This window comes from Jaculus jaculus, chromosome 10 (assembly GCF_020740685.1).
Source record: "Jaculus jaculus isolate mJacJac1 chromosome 10, mJacJac1.mat.Y.cur, whole genome shotgun sequence".
Taxonomy (NCBI): domain Eukaryota; kingdom Metazoa; phylum Chordata; class Mammalia; order Rodentia; family Dipodidae; genus Jaculus; species Jaculus jaculus.
Genome location: NC_059111.1, coordinates 3477084 through 3495403, shown reverse-complemented (window position 1 = coordinate 3495403; position 18320 = coordinate 3477084). Strand labels below are relative to the sequence as shown.

At 45.9% G+C, this 18320-nt stretch overlaps 3 protein-coding genes across 7 annotated transcripts in view; 2 read left to right on the top strand and 1 right to left on the bottom strand.

Annotated features, from left to right (window-relative positions):
• The window catches only part of Dnaaf4 (dynein axonemal assembly factor 4), a 28213-nt gene extending 18388 nt beyond the window's left edge, over positions 1-9825 (top strand). Inside the window, exons 6-10 of one of the 4 annotated variants that reach the window (XM_045160656.1) lie at positions 1449-1558; positions 5250-5403; positions 7281-7386; positions 8729-8858; positions 9767-9825. In XM_045160656.1, coding sequence (XP_045016591.1) covers positions 1449-1558; positions 5250-5403; positions 7281-7386; positions 8729-8838 — 480 coding nt within the window. In that variant the 3' untranslated portion in view covers positions 8839-8858; positions 9767-9825. Of the gene's footprint in view, positions 1-1448; positions 1559-5249; positions 5404-7280; positions 7387-8728; positions 9078-9766 lie in introns of those variants that run through there. The other 3 variants (XM_045160658.1, XM_045160654.1, XM_045160657.1) reach the window with 3 other exon arrangements.
• Positions 9826-14210: 4385 nt separating this feature from the next.
• Positions 14211-16520, bottom strand: C10H15orf65 (chromosome 10 C15orf65 homolog). The gene is made up of 2 exons (XM_045160873.1): positions 16257-16520; positions 14211-14695 (listed from the first exon to the last, which is right to left on the bottom strand). The coding sequence occupies exons 1-2, from the start codon at positions 16257-16259 to the stop codon at positions 14348-14350; spliced, it is 351 nt and encodes a 116-aa protein (XP_045016808.1). The 5' UTR covers positions 16260-16520; the 3' UTR covers positions 14211-14347.
• A 140-nt stretch (positions 16521-16660) lies between these two features.
• Ccpg1 (cell cycle progression 1) overlaps positions 16661-18320 on the top strand; it is a 44874-nt gene continuing 43214 nt past the window's right edge. The window contains exon 1 of one of the 2 annotated variants that reach the window (XM_004662485.2): positions 16661-16762. The gene's annotated coding sequence lies outside the window, so the exon portion shown is untranslated. Of the gene's footprint in view, positions 16763-17345; positions 17363-18320 lie in introns of those variants that run through there. The other variant, XM_045159929.1, reaches the window with a different exon arrangement.

Sequence of the window (18320 nt, the reverse complement as noted above, 5' to 3'; positions counted from 1 at the left end):
GCACTTGACTGAAAAAACCTAAGGAGGTGGGTGTGGTGGCGCACACCTTTAATCCCAGCACTCAGGAGGCAGAGGTAGATCTCTGTGAGTTTGAGGTGACCCTGAGACTACATAGTGAATTCCAGGTCAGTCTGAGCCACAGTGAAACCCCACCCAGAAAAACCAAAAAATAAAAATAAAAATAAAGAGAGAGAGACACATACACCCAAATAGAGAGAGAGAATTGGCATGCCAGGGCCTAAGGACTGGGTTCCATTCCTCAGTACCCACATAAAGCCAGATACACAAAGTGGCACTTGCATCTGGAGTTCATTTTCAATGGCTAAAGGCCCTGGAATGCCTATTTCTCTCTCTCTCTCTCTCTTTATCTCTCTCTGTGTTAAATAAGTAAATAATAAATAAAGGTATTTGGAGGTGGTGGATCTTCCTCTTGTGGCTCAGGTGGGCCTTGAACTTGTGATACACCTGCCTCAGTGAGTAGCTGGGTTTGTAGATTTGTGCCACCAGGCCCAGCTCAGAGTTGGTAGATATTTAAGAGGTGGGACTTATGGAAAGTGAGGAGGTCATGGTGCTCATATCTTCAGGAGGAGTTAATACTGGTCTTGAGGAATGGGTTAGTTTCCACTGGAGTAGGTTGCTGTAAGCAAGCCTGACCCTTCCCACCTGCTTTCTTTTTTATTTTAAGTTTTGGTTTTTCAAGGTAGGGTTTCACTCTAGCTCAGGCTCTCCTGGAATCCACTATGTAGTCTCAAGGTAGCCTCAAACTCATGGTGATCCTCCTACCTCTGCCTCCCAAGTGCTGGGATTAAAAGTGTGTGCCACCACGCCCGGCTCCATCTGCTTTCTTCATCTCTCTCTCTCTCCCCCCCCCCACACACACACATACACATGCTCCAGTGACATGATGCTATTTATCACGTGGTAATACAGAAAAAAAAGCTTATGACAGAGCCTGACCTCATGGAGCCATTCAGTCTTAGACCTTTAACTTCCAAACCTGTGAACAAAATAAGCCCCCCACCTTTTAAAATTTTTTTTATTTTTCTATTTTTGGCAGGGTCTCTAGTCCAGGCTGACCTGAGCTTACTATGTAGTGTGAGTCTGTCATTGAACTCACAGTGATCCTCCTAACTCTGCTTCCCAAGTGCAGGGATTAAAGGCATGCACCACCATGCTGGCTCAAGCAACCCCCTCCCACTTTTTGTTTTCCGAGGTAGAGTCTCACTCTAGCCCAGGCTGATCTGGAATTCACTATGGAGTCTCAGGGTGGCCTCGAAGCCTCAGCCATCCTCCTATCTCTGCCTCCCGAGGGCTGGGATTAAAGGCATGTGTCACCATGCCCGGTTTCAAGCAACCCCTTTTCTTATGAAGTGCCCAGTCTTGATTATTTCAGGGCAATAATATATAGACAACAACAGTCTCTTCACACCATGTCTTTCTCATTGTAGTGGCTGCACAAACAAGCTGAGGCTCGAAGAGCGATGAACACAGATATTCCTGAATTTTGTGATTTAAAAGAAGAAGAAAGGAATCCAGACTGGTTGAAGGAAAAAGGAAAGTAGGTTGTAAGTCAGATAATAACAATTCAGTACAGCTCTCAGGGCTAGGAATGTGGCCTAGCTGATAGAGTGCTTGCCTAGCAGGCAGGACACCCAGTGTTGCATAAGCTACACGTGGCCGTGCACATCTGTACTAGCACTTGTGAGGTAGTGGTGGGAGGATCCAAAGTTCAAGGCTTTCCTAGAGACCCTGGTATCCACATAAATCCAGATGCACAAAGTGGACCATGTATCTGGAGTTCATTTGCAGCAGCTGGAGGCACTGGCGCACCTATTCCCTTTGTCTGTATCTCTTCTACTTCTGTTTGCAAACAAACAACAAACAACAAATTATATATATATTTAATTTTATTTATTTTTTTTAGACAGTGGGAGCCAGGTGTGGTGGCGCATACCTGTAATACCAGCACTTGGGAGGCTGCGGTAGGAGAGGAGGATCACCCATGAATTCCAGGTGTGAGTCACCATGCTTGATTTTTTTTTTTTTTTTCAGTTTTTTGAAGTAGGGTCTCACTCCAGCTCAGGCTTTGTTTGTTTTTATTTGAGACTAGGTTTCACTATGTAGCCCTGGCTGACCTACAACTTACTAAGTTAAACCTGGCTGACCTTGAATTTGTGGGGATCCTGCCTCCTCTGCCTTCCAAGTACTGGGATTATGAATACTCATTACCAAGATCAACTCTAATTTACCCTGGTAGATATTCCTTCATTAAGGAACACTGATGTTTCCTTCATTCACTCATTCATTCATATCTGTGCCCCTGTAATTGAATCTAGGGCCTCATGGTGAATAGGTGAGTGCTGTACTTCTGAGCTATATCCCTAACCTAATTTTGATTTGTAAAAAATTTTTTATATGACCCGGATATGGTGGTGCACACCTTTAATCCCAGCACTTGGGAGGCAGAAGTAGGAGGATCACTGTGAGTTCGAGGCTACCCTGAAAGTACATAGTGAATTCCAGGTCAGCCTGAGCCAGAGTGAGACCCTACCTCAAAAAAAACAAAACAAAATTTTAAAATATTTTTCATGTATTTGAGAGAGGGAGAGTATAGGTGTACCAGGGTCTTTTGCCGTTGCAAACAAACTCCAGATGCATGTGCCAATTTGTGCATATGGCTTTCCATGGGTATTGGGGAATTGAACCCAGAGCATAGGCTTTGCAAGCAAGCGCCTTTAACTGCTCAGTCATCTCCCCAGCTCTAACCTTGAACTTCTGTTTTTTTTTTTAATCGCATGAACACATTTTATTTTATTTATTCATTAGAGTCAGACAGAGAGTGAGAGAGAGAGTAAGAATGGGCACACCAGGGCTTTCAAACAAACTCCAGATTACAAACAAACCCCAGACACATGCATCACCATGTGCATCTGTCTTATGTGGGACCTGGAGAACTGAACCTGGGTCCTTGGGCTTCACAGGCATGCGCCTTCACTGCTAAGCCATCTCTCCAGCCCGAACTTCTGTTTTTGTTTTTGTTTTTTGTTTTTCCAAGGTAAGGTCTCACTCTAGCTCAGGATGACCTGTATTTCACTATGTAGTCTCAGGGTGGCCTCGAACTCATGGTGATCCTCCTACCTCTGCCTCCCAAATTCTGGGATTAAAGGCATGCGCTACTCACCACTAGGCTTCATATTAGAAGTAGTCAAGGACTGGAATGATGTCTTAGCAGTTAAGGTGTTTGCCTGCAAAGCCAAAGGACCCAGGTTCAATTCCCCAGGACCCATATAAGCCAGATGCACAAAGTGGTACGTACATCTGGAGTTTGTTTGCAGTGGCTGAAGTCCCTGGCACACTCATTCTCTCTCTCTGTCTTCCCTGTCTCTCTCAAATAAATAAATAAAAATTAAAAAAAATATTTTAAAAGGCTGGGTATGGTGGTACATGCCTTTAATTCCAGCACTCAGGAGGCAGAGGTAGGAGGATCATCATGAGTTCAAGGCCACCCTGAAACTACATAGTGAATTCCAGGTCATCCTGGCCTAGAGTGATACCCTATCTCAAAAAACAAAACAAAAAAAATTATATAGCCATATATATATACACACACACATACATACACATACATACATATAAGTCTAAGGAGTCAATCAGCTTTTTTTTGTTTTGTTTTGTGGGTTTTTCTTTTTAAATTTTTATTAACATTTTCCATGATTACAAAATATATCCCATGGTAATTCCCTCCCTCCCCATGGTTTTTTTTTTTTTTTTTTTTTTTTTTTGAGGTGGATTCTCACTCTAGCCCAGGCTGACCTGGAATTCACTATGTAGTTTCAGGGTGGCCTCGAACTCACAGTGATCCTCTTACCTCTGCCTCCCGAGTGCTGGGATTGAAGACGTGTGTCACCACGCCTGGCAAAAGTGCTTTTACTTCAGGTTAAGGTTCATATGGGAGTTTACCAGAGTAAACTTTTGTTTTGCCTTTTTTTGTTTGTTTTTTGAGGTAGAGTCTCACTCTGGTCCAGGCTGACCTAGAATTCACTGTGTAACTCACCCCAATCCTCCTACCTCTACCTCCCACCTCTACCTCCAGAGTGCTGGTGTTATGCCCAGATCACAGAGTCCCCAAAGACCACTGAGAGTCTGACGCGTATGCAACAGCAAAGAGCTTTACTTCAGGCTTAAGCTCGGGCTCTTAACTTCACCAAAGCAGTGGATCCATATCAGAGCCTTTAGCAGCCTGGGGGCAGGTTTTTATAGGGATTTGAACAAAGAAGTAGGAGACTGGTTACATGATTGGTTGATTTAAGCAGTAACTGCACTTGTATTTTTCTGATAGGTTTAGGATACTGATGGGCAAAGCTGGTGGGCTGGGGGCTTGGGGGATTCCAAGAAGATTACGTAACCTCTATTGTAATTGGCTATGTGTATTTGAGGAACTTTAAACAAACTTATTTTGTTTTTTGTTTTTTGAGGTAGGGTCTCACTCTGGTCCAGGCTGACCTGGAATTAACTCTGTCATCTCAGGGTGGCCTTGAACTCATGGCAACCCTCCTACCTCTGCCTCCCGAGTGCTGGGATTAAAGGCGCCACCACGCCCGGCTAAACAAACTTATTTTAAGCAAACTTTATCTATGACCACAGGAACACATGGTGCAGACAGTCTATTCCCCCTTATCAGGAAACTGACCTTGCTGGGAAGCAGAAACTTAGGCCTATTGATGATTCTGAAGCTTATTATGGCTTCCTGAGTCCTTCACTGGGATTAAAGCAGCGTGGGCCACCACACCCAACTCATCCTTCTGCCTTTTGAGCCCTTTCGTATTTTCTTGTATCAGCTTTATCCTAATTATAGTTTCTCCCATAGTGTTGAAAACCAACAGCAACAATTTTGCCTGTGTGCTTTCTTCACTCATATCCAGCAGGGGGAGAAGTTTTCCCAAGTTTTCATTCTCCAACTTTGAAAACAAAATCACTAGCTTCATTCAGACCATCCTATCCCTGAGTGGCTCACTGAGGCACAGAGCATGGGAAGGTGCCTACTGATGTAAAAAGCTGCTTGGTGATACCTTTGGGTGAGGTGGGGGTTGAGGAGCCAGGGTTATGAACTAAGAGAAAGAGTCCGTGTCAGGAGTCTCCACCCCAGAGTGTAGCATGTCAGCCATCCACTTGCTAAAGAGGGCCCGACATTACTTCTTTTTTTCATTTCAGTGTTTCATTGCCCCTTTCTTTTGTTTTTAATTCATTAGCAAACTGTTTGCAACAGGAGACTATTTGGCAGCGGTTAATGCATACAATTTAGCCCTAAGATTAAATAACAAGATTCCATTATTATATTTGAATCGGGCTGCTTGCCATCTGAAACTGAAAAATTTATACAAGACCATTGAAGATTCTTCTAAGGTATCTGTCTCTTTCCATATGTGTATGTGTGTATTAATATATGATGCTTTACCTTGATAGCCTGTGAGAGCCAGCACTTGGGAGAGAACCACCTTCTGTTCCAGGCCAACCTGGGCTAGAGTGCTGTTAGGCTTTGGAGTGCTTGCTTCTCATAGTCAAGAACTGGCTGAGGGGCTGGGCGGGGGGGTGGGCAGAAGACAAAACATTTAGCCTTCTGTTTATTGGTTTGGATGTGATCTTGGACTTGGCCTGCATGTATTTCATTGGTAGAGCTGCTTAGCAAGTATGAGGCCTTGGCTTCTGTAATCAGTCCAACCTCTTCCTGCCCTTGTTCGTAATCTGTCAGGCCTTGAGTTTGTGGTTCCATTGTCTCAACCTCCCTAGTAACAGGACCAAGCTCAGCATTTTTTTAAAAACAGAGTCTTGGGCTAGAGAGTTGGCTCAGCAGTTAGAGGCACTTGCTTACAAAGCCTAATGGACAGGGGTTGATTCCCCGGCACCCACCTAAAACCAGATGTACAAAGTGACACATGCATCTGGAGTTCCTTTGCAGCAGGGCAAGAGGCCCTGTTGTACTTATTCTGTCTCTCTCTTAAGTAAATAAGTGTATGTGGGAGCAGGGTCTCATGTAGCCCAGAGTGTTCTAGAATTTGCTTTGTAGTTTAAGAAGACTTTCCTCTCTGATCCTGCTAGCTTCATTTTCCAAGTATTGAGATTGGGATCACAGTGCTTAATAATGGCTTTCTTTCTTTCTTTTTCCTTTTCAAGGTAGGGTCTCACTCTAGCCCAGACTGACCTGGAATTCAGTATGGAGTGTCAGGGTGACCTCTGCCTCCCAAGTGCTGGGAGGTGTGCACCACCATACCTTGCCACAGAGAGAATGGTGTGCCAAGGCCTCTAGCCATTGCAAACAGACTCCAGAGGCAGGCGTCACTTTTTGTACATATGGTTTTACATGGGTACTGGGCAACTGAACTTGGGTCATTAGGTTTTGCAGACAAGTGCCTTAACCCCTGAGCTATCTCTCCAGCCCCATAATGATTTTTCTTCTTCTTTTTTTTTTTTTTCAAGGTAGGGTCTTGCTGTAGCCCAGGCTAACCTGGAATTTCCTATGTAGTATCAGGGTGGCCTTGAACTCACAGGGATCCTCCTACCTCTGTCCCCTACCCCAAGGGCTGTGATTAAAGGTGTGTGTGCCACCATGCCTGGCCCTTTTTTTTTTTTTTTTTTTTTTTTTTTTTGAGGTAGGTTCTCAGTCTAGCCCACGCTGGCCTGGAATTCACTATGTAGTCTCAGGCTGGCCTTGCACTCACAAAGATCTTTCTACCTTTGCTTCCTGAGTGCTGGGATTAAAGGTGTGCACTTACCATGCCCAGCCATAATGCCTTTTTTATTTGGCTTAGTTTTGGCTTAACTTTGCTATGTAATGCAGGCTGGTCTTGAACTCTCAGTTCCCCTGAACCCTGAACCTTCCAAATTCTGGGATTATAGACATGCCACCATGCCCAGCTTTGTTTGAATATTAAGAAAAAAGTACATACACACACACACACACACACACACACACACACTTAAGTTGGGAAGTTTGGGGCTGGAGAGGTAGGTCAGCGATTAAAAATTAAAGGCTCTTGCTTGAAAGTCTGATGGCCTGGGTTCATTTGTAGTGGCAGGAGGTCCTAACATGCCCATACTCATTCTCTCTCTCTTTCTTTCTGTCTCTCTCAAGGTAGGGTTTCACTCTAGCACATGCTGACCTGGAACTCACTCTGTAGTTCCAGGCTGGCTTTGAACTCACAGTGATCCTCCTTCCTCTGCCTCTCAAATGCTGGGATTAAAGGTGTGTGACACCATGCCCAATTTACATGTGTTTTTTCAAGGCACTGGAGTTGCTGACACCACCCGTTGCAGACAATGCTAATGCCAGGATAAAGGCCCATGTCCGCCGTGGCACAGCATTTTGTCGACTAGAGTTATATGTGGAAGGTAAGAGACAGAGGGAGCTGTGATGTCACTCAGTTGGGGTCAATTCCTGGCACTCTGCACTACATAGATTGGCTGTGACGGTGCACGCCTGGAAGCTTGGCACTCAGGAGACAGACACCATGAGTGTGAGCCAGCCAGGGCTACGTAGTAAGACCCTGTCTTCAATAAGAAAAGAAGGAAGACAGTTGTAGCATGGATTTATTTATTTTCTTACTTATTTTAATGCATTTTTATGTTTGTTTGTTGTTTTGAGGTATGGCCCAGTCTGACCTGGAACTCACCCTGTAGTCTCAGGCTAGCCTCAAACTCATGGTGTTCCTCCTACCTTGCCTCAGTATTTGTTTTTTTTTTTTTTTTTTTTTTTAAGATAGGGTCTCACTTTAGGCCAGGCTGATCTAATTTACTTTGTAATCTCAGGGTGGCCTCATACTCATGATCCTCCTGCCTCTGCTTCCTGAACACTGGGACTAAAGGCATGTGCCACCATGCCAGGCTTCATTCTGGTTTTTGGTTTTTCATGGCGGGTTCTTGCTGTAGTCCAGGCTGACCTGGAATTCGCTATGTAGACTCAGGGTGGCCTCTCAAACTCATGGTGATCCTCCTACCTCTGCCTCCCGAGTGTTGGGATTAAAGTCATATACCACCATGCCTGGCTTTGTCAAAAAAATACGTATTTATTTGAGGAGCTGGAGAGATCATTTAGCGGTTAAGGTTCTAAGGACCCAGGTTTGATTCCCCAGTTCTCTCATAAGCCAGATGCACTAGGTGGTGTGTGTATCTGGAGTTCATTTGCAGTGGCTAGAAGACCTGGTATGCTCATTCTCCCTTTCTCTCTCTCAAATAAAATATATAAAATAATGAAGGGAGAAGCCGTTGTAAGTCAGAAAGTCTATACCCCTGCCTGGGGAGTGGTGCACACCTCTAGTTCCAGCACTTGGGAGGGTCAAAGCCAGTCTGGACAAGGACAGAGTGAGACCCAGACTCAAAACTGAAGGAAGCTGGGCATGTACGCCAATTCCAGCACTTGGGAGGCTCAGGTAGGAGGATCACTATGAGTGTAAAGCCAGCCTGAGACTACATAGTAAATTCTAGGTCAACCTGGAATACAGTGAGACCCTATCTTGAAAAACTAAACCAACCAAACAAATAAGCAAATAACTAAAATCCTAGCACTTAAGAGGCTGAGATAGATCTCTGTGAGTTCTTTAAGACCAGCCTGGGTACAGTGCAGAATGAGGTCCAGGTCAGTCCTGGCTAGAATAAGACCCTGCCTCAAAGAAATAAATAAGTAAAGTGAAAGTATTGTCTAGATAAGAGAATCATTATTGCCATGTAACTACAGGCCTACAGGATTACGAAGCTGCTCTTCGGATTGATCCAGCTAACACGGTTGTGCAAAATGATGCCCAGAAGATTCGGAGTGTGATTCAGGGAACAGAGCTCACATCCTAATGACCGACCGCTAGAAATGAGTAGGTGAAGAAGGTGCAGAGTGGGGAGTTGCTCAGGAGTAGCTGCGCCATGAGGAACTTGTGGATGGTCCCTTGCTCTTCAGTGCTCTCTGAACCAGCACAGGAGTGAGGGTATTACTTCCTCTCATATGAGCATGATAATATACACATTGTTCATGGATGACACTTGCCCTTGGAAAGAAATGTTGGTATGGTTTCCAGATTACTTTACTGGGGAGTTTTTAAAGAGAATTTTAAAATAAAACACTTTAAAATACTAATTTATTTATTTACTTAATTATTTGCAAGCAGAGAGAGAGGGAGTGAATGGGCATGCCAGGGCCTCCAACCACTGCAAGAACTCCAGACCACTTAGCATCATGCTTTACATGGGTACTGGGGAGTCAAACCTGGGCTACTAGGCTTTCAAGAAGTGCCTTAGCCACTGAACCATCATTGCTCCAGTCCTAAATAAAAGAATTTTATGCAGGCGTGGTGGTGCACACCTTTAATTCCAGCACTTTGGAGGTAGAGGTAGGAGGATCACCATAAATTCTAGGCCACCCTGACACTACATTGTGAATTCCAAGTCAGTCTGGACTAGAGTGACATCTTACCTTGAAAAAACAAAAAAGAAAAAAAATTAGTTTTTCTTTCATTATTTTATTTTGTTTATACTAAATATAATATTCCAACGTCTGAGTGGTTGACTTTACCATAATCAGCATTGATAACTTTTTTTTTGTTGTTGTTGTTTTTAAGGGATAGGGTTTCACTCTAGTCCAGGCTGACCTGGAATTCACTATGTAGTCTGAGGGTGGCCCTCGAACTCATGGTGATCCTTGTACCTTTGCCTCCTGAGTGCTAGGATTAAGGGCATGCTCCACCACTCCTGGCTGAGTATTGATAAATTTTTATCTGGTTTCCAGGACTGGAAAGATGGCTTAGCAGTTAAGGTGTTTGCCTGCAAAGGACCCAGGTTCAATTCCCTAGGATCCAAGTAAACCAGATGTACAGAGTGGATGCATCTGGAGTTCGTTTGCAATGGCTGGATACTCTGGCGCACCCATTTTCTTTTTCCCTCCCTCACCTTCTCTCTCTCAAATAAAAATATTTGAAATATTTTTATCTAGTTTCCAAATACATAGAACTACATTTTTTTCCCCTACTATGTACTATTTAAGGTTACAGTAGCACTGGGGCCTGGAATTCATTATGTAGTCCAGGCTAGCCTCAAACTCATGGTGATCGATCCTCCTGCCTCAGATCCCCAGTGCTGGGGCTGTAGGCATGAGGCACCATGCTGGGCTTTACTCTGTGACTCTGAGTCTGGCCACACTTAACTAATCAAGTCAGGGATGCTTTACACATGGACAAGAGCTGAGGAAAGCAGACGCAAAGACCCAAAAGCAAATTGGTCAGTTCAGAATTCTCTCTCATGTGCAGGAAAGGAAGAGATGAGGCAGTAGAAAAGTAATGGATTAAATTCGCGATAAATATGGAGAGAACTTCATGGTCATGCCAACTCAAAGTGTCAGGTTGGGGGCTGGAGAGATGGTTTAGCGATTAAGGCACTTGACTATAAAGCCTAAGGACCCAGGTTCGATTCCCCAGTACCCATGTAAGCTAGATGCCCATGGTTGTGTGTGCGTCTGGAGTTTCTTTGCAGTAGCTAGAGACCTTGTGATGCCCATTCTTTCTCTTTCTCAAATAAATAAGTAAAAATAAATTTTTTTTTTTTTTTTGGTTTTTTGAGGTAGGGTCTCACTCTGGCTCAGGCTGACCTGGAATTCACTATGTAGTCTCAGGGTGGCCTTGAACTCATGGTGATCCTCCTACCTCTGCCTCCCGAGTGCTGGGATTAAAGGCGTGTGCCACCACACCCAGCAAAATAAAATTTTTTTAAAAGTGGCAGGTTGGAGCTAGATGTGGTGGCACACATCTTCAATCCCAGCATTGGGGAGGCAGAGGTAGGATCTTTGTGCATTCGAGGCTATCCTGAGACTACAAAGTGAAATCCAGGTCAGACTGACCTAGAGTGAGACCCTACCTTGAAAAACTAAACAACAAACAAGCAACAACAACAACAACAACAAAACCCAAAACCGAAGCTCACCTCACAAGTTCTATTCTAAAACCAAGTATGAGTGACCAGTTAGCCCAGATACCATGTTCCCATGAGGTATAAGATTTATAATAACAGAACAAGAGCCGGGTGTGGTGGCGCATGCCTTTAATCCCAGCATTTAGGAGGCAGAGGTAGGATTCAAGGCCACCCTGAGACTACATAGTGAATTTCAGGTCAGCCTGGGCTAGAGGGAGAGACCCTTAAAAAAAAACAAAACAAAACAAAAAAATTTATAGTAACAGAACAAAAGCAGTCATAAATCAAGTCTTCAAATACTTGGGAAACATTAGGTAGGTGTTTCAGCAAAGCAGAGGAGTTTCTGCTACAGGCCTCAGATGCTGTCTGATGACATTCTTAGCTTTTGGGTTGGTGGTGGTTAGGGGGTCGGTTTGTACCTTCTGAAAGGATTTAGCCAATTGTCAAAGGATGTTGGGTAACAGACAGAGGTGGGCAATAAAACAGTTACTTAGGAGGCTAAAATGGCCTATGATAATCAACCTGCACATTCCACCTCCTACAATCTCTGACCTGATCAGATAACCACCCTTGTAAAATGTTCAGGCATAGCCCCCCACCCTTTTTTTTTTCTAGGAACTGCAGTCCAGGCCCTCAACCTGTATACATTTTTTTTGTTTGTTTGTTTTGATTTTTTGAGGTAGGGTCTCACTCTAGCCTAGACTGACCTGGAATTCACTCTGTAATCTCAGGGTAGCCTCAAACTCACAGCAATCCTCCTACCTTTGCCTCCTGAGTACTAGGATTAAAGGTGTGCACCACTATGCCCAACAACCCTTACAATTTTGTTTTGTTTTTCAAGGTAGGTCTCACTCTATCTCAGGCTGAACTGGGATTCACTATGTAGTCTCAGGGTGGCCTAGAACTCATGGTGATCCTCTTACCTCTGCCTTTCAAGTGCTGGGATTAAAGTTATGCACTACCACACCCGGCACCCCTTACAATTTTTATTTAATATTATTTTTCCCAAAATATTGATCAAATTTCATAACACTGCCTGGTGAAGGTAAGTTTTCTTTCTTTTTTTTGGGGGGGGGTTGAGGTAAGGTTATCCCAGGCTGACCTGGAATTCACTGTGTAGTTTCAGGGTGGCCTCGAACTCATGGCGAAACTCCTACCCGTGCCTCCCTAGAGTGCTGGGATTAAAGGCGTGTGCCACCATGCCCGGCTAATTTTTCTTTCTCTCTCTCTCCTTTTTTGTTTTCAAGGTAAGATCTTGCTGTAGCTCAGGCTGACCTGGAATTCTCTGTGTCGTCTCACAGTGGCCTTGAACTCATGGAAATTCTATCTCTGCCTCCCAAGTGCGGGATTAAAGGTGTGCACCACCACACCTGGCTAATTTTTCTTCTTCTTTTTAAAAAATATTTTTATTTACTTATTTGTGAGAGAGAAAGGGAGAGGATGGGTGGACCACAGCCTCTAGCTACTGTGAGTGAACTCCAGATGCATGTGTCACCATGTGCATCTGGCCTACATGGGTTTTGGGGAATCGAACCTGGGCCTTAGGCTTCACAGTCAAGCACCTCACTGCTAAGCCATCTCCCTAGCCCTAATTTGTCTTTCCTTTTTTTTTGAGGCTAGGTCATATGCTAGCCCATCATGCCTAACAACATGTCACTTTTTTTTTTTAAGATTTTTTAAAAATTATTTATTTATTTATTTGAGAGCGACAGACACAGAGAGAAAGACAGATAGAGGGAGAGAGAGAATGGGCTCGCCAGGGCTTCTAGCCTCTGCAAACGAATTCCAGACGCGTGCACCCCCTTGTGCATCTGGCTAACGTGGGACCTGGGGAACCGAGCCTCGAACCGGAGTCCTTAGGCTTCACAGGCAAGCGCTTAACCGCTAAGCCATCTCTCCAGCCCAACATGTCGTTTTTTAAAAAAATGTTTTTATTTACTTATTTGCAAGCAGAGAGAGACAGAATGGGAGCACCAGGGTCTCTGACACTGCAAACGAACTCCAGATGCAGGCACCACTTTGTGCACCTGGCTTTACATGGGTCCTCAGGAATTGAACCTGGGTCCTTTAGCTTTGTAGGCTAGCGCCTCAACCACTAAGCCATTCCTCCAGCCCAACATGTCACTTTCAAATACATGGGTGGAAACATCAGGTAGGGGGGTTGCAGCAAAAGTTGGGGGAGAGCCTGGAGAGATGGCTTAGAGGTTAAAGCACTTGCCTAAGGACCATATGTACATGTTGGCACATGTGTTGGGAGTTCGTTTGCAGTAGCTAGAGGCCCTGGTGCACCCACTCTCTCTCTCCCTCTGTTTCTCCCTCTCTCTGTCTCTAATAAATAAGTAAAAATAACAAAAATAATTTAAAAGAAAAAAGTGTGGGGGGGTTCTGCTATAGGTCTCAAATGCTGTGTCATGTCATTGTAGTTTTTGTGTTGGTCAAGGACAGTTAATTGTACTTGATAGTCACTAGGATGTCAGGACAGACAGTGGTGGGCAGTGAATGGCTATTATGGAACTAAAGGCAGCCAGAGATAATTTGGCTCAGAATCAGTAGCATATCAGTTCTTCACAATCCCAGAAGTCCTTATCGGTCAATCATATCAACTCTTCATGATCCCAGAAGTCTTATCTGTCAGTCTTGTGGAATCTTTAGCACAGGTGTGGCTTTTTTCTGGGAACTTCAGTTCATATTTACTTTGAGACAATCTTTATTATTATTATTTTTGGGGTAGGGCCTCACTCTGACTCAGGCTGACCTGGAATTCACAGTGTAATCTCAGGGTGGCCTTGAACTCAAGGTGATCCTCCCATGGTCAGGGAGACGGCTTTTTGGCTTTTCATTAAGTTGTCCAGGCTGGCCTCGACTGTGGATCCTCCTGCCTCAGTTGGCGGAGTGCTGGAATTACAGGTGTCCCACAATGGCTGCCTAGCTTTGGGCATGTTTGTGTAAGGTAGGGTGTGGTGTCTTACCTCTGGAGACTGAGGCAGAAGGACCAGCAAATCTTAGGCCAGCCTGGGCTACATAATGAGACCCTGACTTTGAATGAATGAATGAATAAATGAGTAAATAAATAAATAGGGCTGGAGAGATAGCTTAGCAGTTAAGGCATTGCCTGAGAAGCCTAGGGACCTAGGATTGATTCCTTAGTACTCATATAAGCCAGATGCACAAGGTAGCACATGTATCTGGAGTTCATTTGCAGCAGCTGGAGGCCCCTGCATGCCCATTCTCTGTTTCTTTTTAAGTAAATAAATAAAATCACGAGATCGTTATCAGTTAAAAAGTTTTATTTCTTAAAGAGAGCTTAAAAATATGTACTCAAGTACTTTTTATTTTAATCTTTTCATATCACAAATTAGCTACTTTAGTCGTACATTTAATACCTACTTTCTTGAGTAGCACATCTTCACAGAGTGTGTTGAAAACTAGGACAGTCAATGGTTCGGCTTCGGTCAGGCCCGGTGTTCAGACTGTTGTTCTGATAGAAGCCTGTGGCTCTGATGAAGCTGGAAAACGCCTGCTCCTTGGGCTTGTAGTTGCAGGGGAGGAACTGCGGCAGAGGAGAGAATGCACCACAGTGGCCTGCGCTGGTTTTATACATAATCATCTGAGGCTCAGATAGAGATGTCGCTGTACAGAGGGTCTTTGGGTCCAACATACAGGAAAACACGGGATTGCCAGGGTTCACACAAGGTGGCAGAGGGCCAGGTTTCAGGTCTGTGTCTGAATTGAAAACTGAAGTACTTTTCTTATCCTAGAAGACACGAAGAAGTCACTCACATTAAAATTACATTTATCCTGTCATTCGCCCTCGCACATTTTCTTAGGTTCTTTTACTGTTTGTCTGTTTAAATCTTTATTTATTTTAGTATTTTATATATTATTTTTTTTTTTGGTTTTTTGAGGTCGTATCTTCGAACAGTGATATTCCTACCCCTGCCTCCCAAGTGCTGGGTCAGCACTGAGACTACATAGAGAGTTCGAGGTCAGCCTGAACTAGAGTCAGACCCTACCTCCAAAAACCAAAAGAAAAAAAGCAGCATAGGTTAAAGGGGTGGGTGTGGTAGCACACACTTTTAGTTCTACCACCTGGGTGGCTGAGGTAAGGGGATCCCTGTGAGAGGAGATCTAGGTCAGCCTGGGGAAGAAAGCCACCAAGAAAAAAACCAACAACCCTATAAATAAATAAATGAAAACACCAGAAAAGATAAATGGGAACAAGCCATTCAGTAATACAAATAACTATTACAGAAGGGATAATTAAAAAACACACATATACACCAGGTTCAATTGTGAAGCACATTTCTGTCTATACAGGGCCCACCACCTTTCTGAACGGCTTCGTTTTTTACTTAATCACCAGTAAGAGGGAGAGGAAACTTAACTTCCCACTGTTTACATTAGCAGTGAGTGTAAGTGCATTGTGTTTTTTTCTGTCCTCATACCTGCTTTTAGACAAGCCACCCTGTGCATTAAACGAAGGTAGCAGGGCTGGGTTTGGTGTTTTTTTTTTTGTTGTTGTTGTTTGTTTTCCCCGAGATAGGGTCTCACTCTAGCCCAGGCTGACCTGGAACTCACTCTGTAGTCCCAGGCTGGCTTCGAACTCACAGAGATCTTATCTCTGCCTCTGGAGTGCTGGGATTAAAGGCATGCACCACCACTTCCCATGTGACTGGGTTTTTATCCAAGTATTTGCCTACTACCATAGGCCCCTGGTTCTTCCTCACCACCCCAGCTCACCACCCCAGCTAGATCAGCAATATAAAACACAATTTTTCCTTTTCTTTTTTGGTTTCTCGAGATAGGGTCTTACTCTGGCCCAGGCTGACCTGGAATTCACTATGTAGTCTCAGGGTGGCCTCGAACTCACGGTGATCCTCCTACCTCTGCCTCCGAAGTGACGGGATAAAGGCATGCTCCACCACGCCTGGCTATAAAATATTTGTTTTATTTACACCATGGCCGGTGGTTTGTAATGGGTCACAGGGTATACCAACCCCCAATTGCCTTTATACTTAAGAGAAATAATGAATTAACAACGCGTATTTGTTTGCAATACAAATGCTCGGCGGTTACCTAGAAAACGGGGTGAGTGGGAGTAGCTGCTACCTCCCCCACCCCTCGCAGGCTGACCAGGAACTCGCTGTGTAGCCCGAAGCTGGCCTCGATCTCGTGATACACCCACTGCACCTCCCCTCCCGAGGGTTGGGTTAAAGGCGTGATACGTAGAACCTCAAATTTTAGGCAAGAAGCCAACACTCAAAAACACGTAGCTCTCCACCCAAACAAACCCAGTCGCAGTCGGTCACTCTCACCATCTTCTTTGATAACTTCTTAGGAAAAGCAGTGTTTCCCTGCAGCGATGGCGATGGGCCGGGCTAGGGCTCGGGGACCAGCCTGTTAGCCGACGCCAGCAGGGCGAGTAGTCGGCCGCTCCGTGTGGTTTGAACGCAACCAACTAATTCGGCGGGATGTCCAGTGGAGGGAAACTGCAACTCTTTCCGTGGTGGCTGCCCGTCTCCATAGCAACCGTCCGCGGCTTCGGAGCCGGGCTGTGAAGAGCCGCGGGGCCCGTCTGCCTGCAGCCTCCGGGAGGCGGGCCGCGCTGCTCTTCGGGAGCTGTAGTTCTTTCTGCCACCACCGCCCAGGAGAAGGCGCTAGCGGGACTACGATTCCCGGCATGCCTTTTAACGCCGTTTCCCAGCTGGGGACGCCCGGGAGGGAGCAGGTTGTTTTTATGAGAGGCGTCACTGGCGTCCGGAGCTGTGACCGCCGCCACCGTGACAGACGCCGGCGCCGGGCGGAGGCGCTGCCCTGTCAGGTACGTTTCCGCGGGGAGCTTGGCGCCACGGGCCGGCGTTGTTGGCCCGGCTCGTTCGCGGGCCGAGCGGAGTCGGTCTCCCTCCTCTCGGCGGGGACCCCGCTCCCCGGCGCGCGGCGGCCTCCCCGGGCCCCTGCGGCCGCGCGCTCCCGAAGCGGAGCCGTATGGTGCGGAGTGGGCTGCGTCCCCTGCCCCAGCCCGTGACGCGAGCCCCGGGGAGCCGCGCCGGAGAGAGGAGGTGTGCCAGGGTACCGCCGGGCTTCCGCAGCTCGGGACCCGCTCCCTTCCTCCGAGCCCTGCCCGCCTCGGAAGCGGTGCCGCCCGCCCGCCGCCTTCGCCTCTTGCCCGGGTCGGAGCGGCTTCCGGGAAGCCCGCGGGGATCCGTGCGCGGCCTCGCAGGTCCTGCTCGGTGACCGGGTGGGCCTGGCCGGACCGCTGGAGTCACCTGGCCCTCCCCCCAGCAAGGTCACGGACGGCGGGGATCGCTCGAGAGGTCCCGGCGGCGCTTCATGCCCTTGGCCTCAGGCCTCACATTTCTCGTTTTTTTTTAAAATCACATCCTTGAGTTTAGCCCCTAGGAGGACGGACCGAAAAGTAAACGTATGTTATGTTAAGTGGAGTTTTTGTTTGCTTGCGTGTTTATCTTGAGATAGCAATGTCTTGTTATTTTAGCTCTGGTTTCCCTGGTTTACGTATAGCCTAACCTGGCCTAAGATGCACTGCACCCCTCCTGCCTCAGGCTCCTTAGACCTGGGGTACAGGGTTCAGTCACCATGCCTGGCTTGTTTATTTTTTAATTTTATTTTATAGGGGCTGAGGAAGAATTTTTTTGTTTTTTAAAGTAGGCTCACACTCTAGCCCAGGCTTACCTGGAATTCACTACGTAGTTTCTCAGGGTGTCCTCGAACTCACAGCCAACCTCTGCCTCCAGAGTGCTGGGGTTAAAGGCGTGCACTACCACACCCACCTTTATTGAATTTTTTACTTATCTTTTTTTTTTTTAAATTTTTATTTATTTATTTGAGAGCGACAGAGAAAGAGGCAGAGAGAGAGAGAGAGAGAGAGGGAGGGAGGGAGGGAGGGAGGGAGGGAGGGAGGGAATGGGCGCGCCAGGGCTTCCAGCCACTGCAGACGAATTCCAGATGTGTGCGCCCCCTTGTGCATCTGGCTAACGTGGGTCCTGGGGAATCGAGCCTTGAACCGGGGTCCTTAGGCTTCACAGGCAAGCGCTTAACCGCTAAGCCACCTCTCCAGCCCTTCTATTTATCTTTTGAGATGGAATTCTTAAGACATATTTGGTGATGTGTTACCATAATTCCAGGTACTAAAGAGGCTGAAGCAAGAGGATGTCAAGTTTGGGGCCAACCTAGTCAATTTAGTGGAACCCTGTTTTAAAATAAAATTTCAAAAGTTTGAGATTGTAGCTAAGTAGAAGAACACTTGTTCAGTATGGGTAAGACCCTATTACCATTCACCTCTCTTCCTTCTAGACAACGAAAAATAACCCTTTGGGTGGAGAGATGGCTTAGTGGTTAAGGCGCTTGCCTGCAAAGCCAAA